This window comes from Nuphar pumila, chromosome 17 (genome assembly GCF_984573655.1).
Source record: "Nuphar pumila chromosome 17, dmNupPumi1.hap1.1, whole genome shotgun sequence".
In the NCBI taxonomy this organism is placed as follows: Eukaryota; Viridiplantae; Streptophyta; class Magnoliopsida; order Nymphaeales; family Nymphaeaceae; genus Nuphar; species Nuphar pumila.
In genome coordinates this window covers 75,590,400-75,602,028 of record NC_143265.1, presented here as the reverse complement: position 1 = coordinate 75,602,028, position 11,629 = coordinate 75,590,400, and the positions used below count along the sequence as shown (strand labels likewise).

Sequence of the window (11,629 nt, the reverse complement as noted above, 5' to 3'; positions counted from 1 at the left end):
ATTAGAACCTCCATCCCCGGCGGGGATGGATTTTAACCTCCACCCCCGCCTTCATCCCCGTTTCATGTCCTCCATCCCCGGTTCAAACGGGGATGAGGCAGGGCGGGGAAAAGTGGTAGGGATGGGGCGGGGAAAAGGGTACGTCAATCCCCGAACGGGGATGGATTTTAACCTTCGTCCCTGTTTCATACCCTTCATCCCCGGTCCAAACAGAGCGAGGCGGGGCGGGGCCCCGCTTTCCCCCCGGTCCACCACCATCCCTAATCTTTGGTAATATTTTTTTTAAAACGCACCTCACCATTTTGAAATTCTAAATGCAGCCCTACGCATGTTTCCGCTAATCAAATAAGCTGCCATTTAAATAACTAGGCTTATTATAACCCAACTTAAGTTAGCATATGAAAATTCTAGTTTTACACGATGGATTAGGAAAACACACACACTCTCTCTCTCTCTTGAGTGTGCATGCGTGCATTTCCTCACCACCTACTTCACCAATTTTACTCCCTTATCATCAACTATGTTGTTCATACTCGATCAAATCGATGATTTTCTCACTTTTGAATTCTTGGAGCAAGGAGCTTTTGGTCTAGTTTAAGTTTCCTCTTTCTCGAAATCTTTCATTTTAAAGATCACTTTTACAAAATTAGTGAGGCTGATCCAACACAAGGGTCGAATCTATAATTTCATTAGGGCTGTCAAAGGATTGGGCATCTGACTCATCATGGTGAACCTGAACCTGCCCAATTAACAAACAGGAGCTCAAATCTCATATGTTGGGTTGAGAAAATAGAAGCCCCAAAGAGGCCCATTTAACTTAAAAATCTTAAGTATGCAAAATACTCGGGTAAGGCTGGATTTCTGACAAAAAGCATAGATCTAAACTGGCCGACATATAACTTGGGTTAGGGTCGACCCAAATACAATTCAGAGCAGCATTTTTTATGATCATACCTGGAGATATGGGCACGATAGGGTGCGTACACAGTAACAAACCTAACCCATTGACAGCCCAAAATGCACATCTTATAACAAAATTGAGGGCTTCAAGCTTTGGGCATCTTAGATCAACCAAAGTAAATATTAAGTCTATTAAAAAACTAAAAGTTTGAGTATTTCTGAATATTACTTAAAAGTTGGGCCACATATTGAACGCTTCCAAAAAGCTATTAAGAGAGAGAGAGAGAGCATTCACCATTCAAGAGAGAGAGAGAACATTCAACATTACCAAAATACATCCAACAGAGAGGAACATAAGACCACAATCTAGATAATAGTTCAGAGTACAAGCAGATCTAACCCCCCTCCATCATCTCTACTATGTAATTTAAGAGCCAAATAATATCAGACATAACTTGCTGACAAAGCCTTTCAAAATTGAATTTGATGTCCCTGAAAAAAATGTCATTTATTTTGATCTAGATCACCCACCTTGCTGAAACCAACCATACCTGCCACAATAATCTTTATTTTTTTTGTATCGTAAAAATCATAGGACCAAGCAAGATGTCCCAAATAACGGAACTCGAACGAGTTTGAACAGACGGTTTACCCCAAGTCTGAAAAAATAGGTCTAGAACGATCGGGTAAAACCAAAATAGGTGAGTCATATCCTCTACTGTCTTCTCGCAAAGAACACACATGCTGAGAAATTGAAGCCCTCGTTTCCTGACATTAATCTGGGTTTGAACACGATCCAGAGCCACTAGCCACGCCAAAGCTTTTGCCCTTGAAGTGGGTCTCTTACCCCATATACAATCAGTGGGAAACCAGTCCATCTCGGATGGCAACAAGGAATGGTAAACTTGCTTAATAGAGAACCTATCTCTGCTCGTCATGGCTCAGTGAAGCCATGAGCGACCATGGTCAGACCTAATATCTCTATCACTGAAGGAACAAAGTGTCTTCCGACACTCCAACAAGAGGGACGAATGACACATTGAACTGAGCGTCAAAAGAAAGGAGTCAAGTAAACTATCATATTTTTGCCTAACAAACGTAGCCCAAGGAGATGAAAATGTGGAAGCGACCCCGACCCACTTTAAGACTAAAACAATGCTCGTCTTTTTTAGAGCTAGAATCTCTAAGCTACTTTGAGATAACAATATGCTGCCAAGAAACAATCGAGTACGACTCTTGACTCAAGTTCTACCGCTCGTATCCCGAAGCGGTTATTGGGAAGCGTTCTTCTCAACCGGCGGCAAGCTGGCACATTCGCCCTAACGACTTGGTTCTCGGAATGGAGTGTGGGTCCATATCTCTCTCTCTCTATATATATATAGATAGATAGAGAGAGAGAGAGATGCTATATCTGACAAAGTTCCAAAGAGTAGCTCTTTATCGAAACACTTTTAAGATAACATCTGCTAACCTATGACATCACAGAGCTTTCATGTATATCCACAGGTCTCCAATCTCAATAATAACCTCCAATAATCAATTTACACTATGATCATCTAGATGGTGGAGGAACCAAAGCTCAGTATGGCCCATCCCAAGCCTCTCGGCTGTTGAATCCAGCTAATGAATTCAATGTGGCCATAGGGTCTCATACTGGAATCCAATGAGCCACGCAATGGTGGGCTCGTAACTCACATAAAGTGTGAGCTAAAAGCCCATGATAACGCATTGAATATGATTAAAAACCACATTGAAGGATGGGAAAACGGCTACCCAGGGGGGACTTTAAAACGATCGAGTAGGAGAGAGAGAGAGCAATAGATTGGAAACCCGGCACCTCCCTTCCTCTTATATCGATAATGATGATCAATCGATCGATCGATATGTGGAGCAGTGCTCCTGCTTCACGTCCTGAAAGTGATGTGCCTCGTCCATGGCTTCCAAACCAGCGGTGCCATCATGAAACAGCAGATTGACAAGTGGCCCCAGAACTCGTACTGGATGATGCAGCAGAGCTTGTGGCCGTAGTCGCGTCGGAGGGTGTCGCGGATGCTGTGGAGAGGAGCGGAGATGGGGATGTTCACCTGCCGTACTTGGGCATTCAGCGACGACGAAGGTGGTGGTGGTGCTCAGGTGAAGGGCAGCGGAGCTGCCGGAGGGCGAAGATGGCGAGTGGCGGAGCAGCATAGTATAGATGAAGGCGGTGGTTGCTGTCGGCATTAGGGGCGGGGAGACCCCCCTTTGTCGGGTAGTTGTGCCGAAACCGACAGCGGCGACCACAGAGGATACTGTGGAAGAAACAGAGAGAGAAAGAAGAAGAAAAGGGGGCATTAGGGTTTTTGAAGGGTTGACTTCTATTCCTCTCTTTTATTTTTATTATTTTTATTTGTTTAATAATTTTTACTTAGTTGGTCTATAAAACATTTTGATATTTCTGTTCAAGGCCCTTATTTTTTTTCCTCCGAACAAAGGCTCTGTTCTGAAAATACCATAAACAAGCATGTTCTCTGAAAAATATCAGAGACATGGTTGCAGTCGATGATTTTTTACCAGATTTGACTAATTTAACTTTCTGAAAATGTCAAAAAACTGCATGAAAATTTTTATTTAACTCAAAAAAATTGAAAATTCTATTTTTAAGGTTCTAGTTTGTAGTTTTTTTGCCCAGAACTACCTTCTCACTTTTTTTATTTTGCAAAAAAGCATCCCAAATTTGCTCTTATCCCAACATGTTTGAATCTGGATTTGATAAAGTTGATACAAATAGTTTCTTATAAACCTGATTGGATCATGTAAAACTTTTGAATCCAGTTATAATTTGGATTTGATCTCTATCCGGATATGAGAGGTTTTTTTAGCATGCATCTATTTGTTGATTGTGAAATGCTGTATGTAATTGTAATTTATTTTTTTTATATTTTTTGAGTTAATTCATATTTTAGAATATATTAATATAAGGATCTAATATGGCTTAGTATTGAACCATTTTTTTTTCTATAATGGATTAAGTTTAACTAGACTATGATTCATTGGATCAGATATTTGGATCAAGTAAAGTGACATAGACCTATTTGAATCCAATAATACATATTTGAGTTGCTTAAACCTGAATGGATCTGGATAAATTCAGTTGAATATTTTTTAGATTCATGAAACACCATTAAACATGCTTACACTATTAACATGCCTAAATGAGTCATGTATGAGTTTTGAGGTTATTTTGGGTGTTGAGTAAAATAACTCAATATAGATCAAGTATTAAAATCTAGTTTAAAATCATCTTTTGACTCAAAACTCATAGTATGATATTTATTTAACTTGGTTATGTAAAATTATGTATGGTTTGATGCATGTATATTTTGGATAATTTCTTATTGGGTTCTTTAATAGAATAGATCTATACTTGATCCAAAGACGAATATGAAAATATACTGACAGATATGTTGTATGAATCTAGATCTGATTCAAGTAATATGAAGGATCTAGATAGTATCAAGCCAGATATTTGGACCTAATAATATATTCTGCATGAGTCCTGGTCGATTCAAATAAGTATAATATTGGATGTATGACGTTGATTCATTTGAATTTGAAACATATGGATATGGATTTGAATTATAGTCAAATCTCTTGTGATGCATTATTCTGCATGAGTTATTTAAGCTTCTATAAAGATCTATTTTTTCTCTATAGATCATGTTGGACTTAATGATAACATCTCAAGTCTGGATATAAATTCATAAAAATTTAATGGATTTGGATATAGATATTTGTGTGGATCTAATAATAGATCCAAACTTATATGTTGTCATTCTTATTGTTTAATTGATTATTATCATATTTGATAAGATTAAAGCTTTAAAAAATGAATGAGCATGTCATGTTTGACATATCCAAATGGTAATGGGACAAAAATGACAACTCTCATTAGATATAGATCTGGTGCATATCCAAATTGTATTTAGATACAATTTGGATTTGAGGACTTAAGTTTTGTTACATGTACATATTGCTTTTAGTTTGTGATAGCTTAATGCACATATTGCTTAATTGTAATGCATTAGAAAAGTGTGAGCTAAATTATAATTTTACATATTGCATGTGAATATATTTTATTTGCATATGATGATAAATAATCATCATAAGTCACGCTCTTTATGGTTTGTTTTATGAATGCACAAATACGTATTTTTCATGTTTTAAAAACATATGCATGGTACACAACATAATGTTATTCATGTTTTTAGTAATATATATATATATATATATATATATATATATATATATATATATATATATATATATATATATATATCGATCCAAATGAGGTGATGGTTAACTTGACGATAGTTAACGCATATTGCATGCGATGATGATGTACATGGATAATGAGAGTATTAACTATGATAAAAGCTTAAAAAGTGAAACTGTGAAAGTATTTGCTATAGTTGCAAATCATACTTTATCATGGATCCATGAGTTACGAAAATCCATTATACTCCACTAATGTGCATGATGATATCCAATGGGATGGTCATAGAAGAGTCATAAAAACCCCATGACTAACTATGAATGTGATACCGACGATATGATGTATTTATTTGAATATAGGATTGTATATTAAGGGTTATTGTTTAAATTATGACATGATGAGAAACTCATATGGTTACGTGAAATTAGAGCATGAAAAATGATGTCATAGCTAAACCCATACCATATGTGAAAAGAGTCATGTCTTATATGATAATGAAAATACCATATGACTATGTGGGAAATAACTTATAGCACGTGTGAAAAACATATACTTAAAAAGAAAGAAAATGTACATAGTTTTGTAAAAAGTAACTCATAACATGTGTGAAAAACTTCATACTTAAATATGAATGATGCAAAGTTCACATGATTATGTGGGAAATAACCCATAACATGTGAGAAAATATCATACTTACATATTGATATAGCGCTTGAAATTATGCATGGGTTATTGGGTGCATGTTTTATCATGAAGTACCGTATATGATACATGATACACTGATTGTGATATAATATGGTTGTTCGCCCCGCATGACCAAGTGGGAGATGTTGGATCGAGATAATGGATCTAGTGTGACCATAAGATCTCACACTAGAATCCAAAGAGCCACACAATGGTGGGCTCTTAACTCAAATAGCGCATGAGTTAAAATCCCATGATAACATATTGGATGAGATTAAAATCTCCATCCAAGACTGAAAAAATAGCTATCCAAGGAAGAACTATAAATCCCTAGTCCCTATGCACTGCAGGTAATGACCGAGTAGGAAACCCCCTTGAAGGGGGCTATTTTCCAGATTTTCCCCTATCACCTTATTCTATATATTCTTTCCTCCATCACTCTACGCACACCCAGATCCAAATTCTAACATCAGCCACCCCCTTGCCTACCAGACTGCTGCATTGGCCTTAAGACAAGGGGTGCACAACCAAGGTATTATTAACTTTTGATATCCATCGACTTCAATGCCTATCCAGGCTTCAAGAGTACTCTACTGCTACATGCCACAGGTTTGAAAACACAAAAAGGGACCACCTATTTCCAGTAACTAACCAGTGAAAGATTGTTGTGAAAGCTCCAAAACACATGATATAAAGCATAGGTGAATCAGAGCTGCTAAACTACTAACTTTCAAAGATTCCAAAGATGAGACATTGACTTGAAGGAGAACCAATTTCATGCTTGGTAAAAGGAATCTGTTTCACATGGCATTCATGTTTTTTTTTCCTCCAACTCAATTTTGCCTTCCATTGAAATGCTAAGTGTTCCATGAGCATAAACAACTCATCTTTTATGAGCTAGTCATATCTACAACTTATGAAAACAATCACCAGCAGGAAGGCCTAATAGTAAACAATCTCAAGAATTAGCATCAATTTTATGACTACAACCAAAAACTATCAATGTGCCTCTCATCGATCTTGCACCTGATTTAGAAACAAATTGTGCTTCTCTAATCGATTGTGCATTGGATTCAGAAATAAATAATTATCATACATAAATCTTGAGACTTCGAAGTCTTAATTTTTGTTAAATGAAGATATGATATTTGAACTTGAACCAGTCTTGGAATTTCAAACAAGAAAAATGGATGATTACTTCAGTCATATATTTATACCGAGCATCCTCGAGATTATCCTGCATTTGGGGCGGATATTGAAGGACAGCGTACGATTAAGCATCAGGAAAAGAAAAAACAGAAAAGAAAGAAAACAGAAGGTATGAATCTGTAATTGTTGCATTTTAACTTTTTTGCTGTTAGTAACCCATCCAAGAACCAACAAGCTGTGAGATCTTAATACTGAAATAATTGAACAAAAGCTCCTGAAAGAAGAATAAACATGATAGATTCCACACAGGTAACCAAACAGCAGCATATTTAACAGTTTCACAACTAACTTCTTACAAGTTGGATTAAGGATGTAGCCATGACGACCCTTGGTAGGTCATCACGACAGAGACCACTCAATCTCCACTCTCTGCTCCATGTTAGTACAAACCCCACACTCGCCAAACTTAGACACAGGGCAAGAGCCCAATACTGTGCCCTGTTCGAATCATTGTCAATCCGAATCTTCTCTTCCTTGAGATTGGAGTTCATGGAATTATCTGAGCACCTGCAGCTGTCATTGGACTGAGAAGAAGAAACATGTGATTGTAACTGCCAGATCTCCAGCTCAAGTAGCTTCACCCATTGCTGATAAGCCAAGAGCCGAGCAGAATCCTTGAAATACACATTCATCAGACATTCCTTCTCCATGCTTATAACACTGGCTTTCTTCTCTGCCATCCTTGCTCGCTTCTGTGAGAGTTGGAGTGCTTTCAACAGATCCAATTTCTTATCCGGATGCCCATTCACACATTCTACTTTAGTTTGGGTAGTCTTGCTGTCAATGTTGATAACAAAAAGTATCAGCAATTTTGACAACAAGAAGAAAATGCTCATAACACGCAGAACAGAAAAAAATCATGTAACATAAATTCATAAGGAAATGCTCAGAACATGCAGAACAGAAAAAAAAACATATAACACAAAATCCATATATGGTTCAATCTTCTAAATGAAATAAGCTGAACCCATTTGGGTTCTTTCCAGGACTATCTTTTCATGAAAATTAGAAGACCATCTTGGTTTTTATTTACATATATCAATTTTACAGACGTGTAGCTCATATAGAGCAAAACTTGGATTGAGTTCCTCCTCAAATCATCCTACCATTAAAAGAAAATCTAGATTCCCATAATTTGAAATGAAATAAAACAACAGATTACAGAGAGGAATTCAAACGCAAGCTAATCTCCGTGACAAAAATGAATAAAAGAAAATATACACTCCCTCACAAATTCCTTTAAACAAACAGAAGAATAGCTAAACATGATTTTGACTAAAACAAAGCAAAGAACTACAGGGCGGAATTCAAAACACAGACTAACCTCTGTGACAAAGGATCGTCATGCTCAGGTGAAACAGATTTCATTGGTAAAACGGGCTTGTCGCACTCTCTCTCCCCCATGAAATTCTTCAGACTCTTCCTCTGATGTGGGGTTGGGAGGTCACAATTCTGAAGCGGCTCTGCATGTTTCTCAGCAATCATGAGCGCCAATTCCTTCTCCTCTGCCATGTACCACCTAAACCTCCCATCTCTCTCATCAAAAGGCCACTCCCCTTTGATTTCGGCCACACCTTGACACCCACTCCTTCCTTCCACACCCAAACAATCGGGCTTCTTTGTCATGCCTTTGGGGAAAACTGTAGGAGAATTTGGGGACAGATTAGAATTGGGTGCTTGTGAACTCATTCTCTCACGGTGTCCTGCATCAGACTGCAACCACCACCTATTGACAGGGATTTTGCTCGTTGGGTTCATCTCAGAACAACCCCAACCTGTTCGGAAGAAGAGGAGATGGTAGGTGGTGAGGTAGTCAAAATCTAAACCAGGATTCTGAAGAAATAAGGGAAAACCCAACTCATCAGAGAGCCTCTCGTTTATGGGGGAGATGGAGAAGTGGGTGAAGACGTGCCGCAAGGAACGGCTTGTAGTTTTGAATTCAAGGAATCTCCGTCTGGCGTGCATGATACTCCATAAAATCTACTTCATACACATCCTCTCTCTCTGTAAAAAGTAAAACCATTTTTGCGCGTCTTCTTTGTCTCTTTCTCTTTTTGAAAGAACTTCTATCTCTTTCTCGCACTGCAAATTTATCCGACTTTCTCTCACTAGACCAAATTCATGGCTCTCTCTCTCTCTCTCTAAAAAATAAAACCATTTTTTGTGCGTCTTCTGTCTCTCTCTCACAGCTCTCTCTCCCTCTGTTCAATCTTAGCATACTACGTTTCTTGTCATGGAATGATTTTCTTGGAGAAAAGTTGGGAGTGATATGCATATATTATATTATTTTATTTATGTATTTTAAAGGTACTTTTCGTATAAGAAATTGTCGTATTCGTGAATGAACAGTTCAAATCTGACCTGATACAGATCACGATTTTGGAGTTGGGGAATTTTGAAACGTACCACCCTGTATTCTTGTTGTAATAACAGCCTATAATCAAATTATTATCCTCTTCAATGAGCAATATAAATTGTTATTCCTCAAAAAAAACTTTGTAACAAACTTTTAAATTACAGTATGATTTCATTCCCCGTTGCTAACAAAATCTTCTCTAGCTCTTTCAGAAACCGTTTTATAATGAACCAATGACGTGAAGGTTTGATTGGAAAGAGGTGTATTCAAATTAGCTTCAATCTGAGGGGTGGTAAGGATGATGATGATGTGCTGGAAATATTCATATTTAAAAACTATTATTTTGCTAATATACAAACCCAATATAATAAGATATTGAGAAGAAAAGACCAAGAAGAGGATTTGGCGAATCTTGGTGTATCATAAAAAGAAGTGTAAAGAGTGGAGTTTCAATGTAACTGCTTAATTTGCTATTAACAGTTGTATATTTCAAGTATTAACAAATATTGAAAAGTAAAATAAATAAATAAATTAATATACACAATAACATTACCATGGTAGACCCATCTTATACTTAGGGCTTACTAGTGGGACCCAGTTGGTCGAACCAACCGGACCACAGGTCACAATCTTTCCTTTTTTTTCTTTAAAAAGGTGAGTAGATGAACCAGACTGTATTTATGACCTAATTCAGAGGAATAAATAATGCCCAAGATTTAAAACCGTGGTCAACATAGTAGTTATAATGTATTTAAGAAAATAAAAGAAAATAATAACCATAACATAAATCTTAAAAAAGGGAGAAATAGCAATATATCAAGAGATTCAATACCTTTTGCAGAGAGAGTAGCTATATCTTCCAGGCTAAAACTGAAGCTTTTCATTACTATTTAGTTTTTACAAAGGGTAAATAATGGAAGGATCTATATTTTATTTCCTCTTGGCTCCGTCAAGGAAAAAATCCCATCGACTACACATTGACAGGCTTGCTGTTAGTAAAAAAAATCCATTATCATCTTTTAATATTGTTGTAAGTGGAACCACTCATGGGTTTTGAACCGAGATCATTTGATGTTAGTTGACAAACCACAGTCACCCCTAACCACAGAGCCCTTGTTGGAAGCCCAAGGATCCTTAACCATCAACTTTTTGGTCTAATGCATGGGTAAGTGAAATATTTTAAACCAGCAAAATATGTAAACTGTTATGCACCGAGATCTTTATAGGTTTTTTTTTCTTTTAAATTTCACCCCACAAATGTGCTCTAGATGCTTGGTTTTGTAATAATAGACTCTTAGATCAACTTATTAAGATGTATAAGAAGGGTGTTAATGAATGGCTGAGAATTTTCATACATTTCTTGATCCGATTATGATGATTCAATTGTCCATTCCAAGCAAATAAAATGCATCTGAAGGGTTAGATTTGCAAAAAACTCTATGAAAATCTTGGTTCATACTAATTTACATATTTTACTAGTTTACATATATTTCAGTTTCTCATGTATAACTCAACTCAACTTTAAAAAAAAAAAAATTGCATCCTACCCAAAAACTGTGAAATAATAGCAATTGGGTCCGTTGGATAAAGTTTGTCATTCTTGTCCATTAGCAATTTCCAAATGGAAGCTCAAATTGGTGCCTTCTTGTACGTGTCATGCAAGAAGTGCCACTCAGACAGACTTTTTTTGTCACCAACTGCACATAAACTATGGGCAGGCACCCAGGTTTACAACACCCCATTTGTTTTTTGTTTCCTCCTCTTTTTGACAGTAGAAGCTCTTCATTTCTTTGTCAAGGAAAAGATGAGGGATGATGCGTCTCTTTCACATTATTCATCCTACTTTTCAACAAACGACCAACCTTCAACACGGTACTTTTGCTCATCTCTTTTCTCTTCAATGCTATAAAAAGAGACATGGGAACGAACAGTGTGGCTGCAACAGGGGTTTTTCATGATTTTGACACTCAATTTTACTTAAATGCAAATGAAATTTGAGTCCAATACATATTGAGATCATTATTAGAAGCAATAGATCATGTTTGGACATGACATTAGCCCACCAAATGAACACCACATCAACATAATTCGACTGCTAGGCACCTTCACATGCCTGGTGTTTCAAGCTTTGGTGTATTCCTAGCTATGCTGGCTCTGCCTGCCGTGCTTGATCATTGTCCTGGCAGCGTAAAACTTTGAGCTTACTCCTTTGTTCCCAAAGAATCGTC

General features: G+C 37.0%; 1 protein-coding gene across 1 annotated transcript; it reads right to left on the bottom strand.

The window, feature by feature from the left end:
• Window positions 1-7,263: 7,263 nt before the first annotated feature.
• On the bottom strand, window positions 7,264-9,232 carry LOC149812257 (uncharacterized). The gene is made up of 2 exons (XM_089992603.1): window positions 8,370-9,232; window positions 7,264-7,822 (listed from the first exon to the last, which is right to left on the bottom strand). The coding sequence occupies exons 1-2, from the start codon at window positions 9,008-9,010 to the stop codon at window positions 7,330-7,332; spliced, it is 1,134 nt and encodes a 377-aa protein (XP_089848729.1). The 5' UTR covers window positions 9,011-9,232; the 3' UTR covers window positions 7,264-7,329.
• Window positions 9,233-11,629: the final 2,397 nt, after the last annotated feature.

Excerpts from the sequence above, each read along its gene's own strand:
- LOC149812257 (XM_089992603.1), bottom strand. The coding sequence starts at position 9,010 with ATGCACGCCAGACGGAGATTCCTTGAATTCAAAACTACAAGCCGTTCC. Across the intron at positions 7,823-8,369 it reads GACGATCCTTTGTCACAGAG|CAAGACTACCCAAACTAAAG; the intron begins GTTAGTCTGTGT and ends CAACATTGACAG.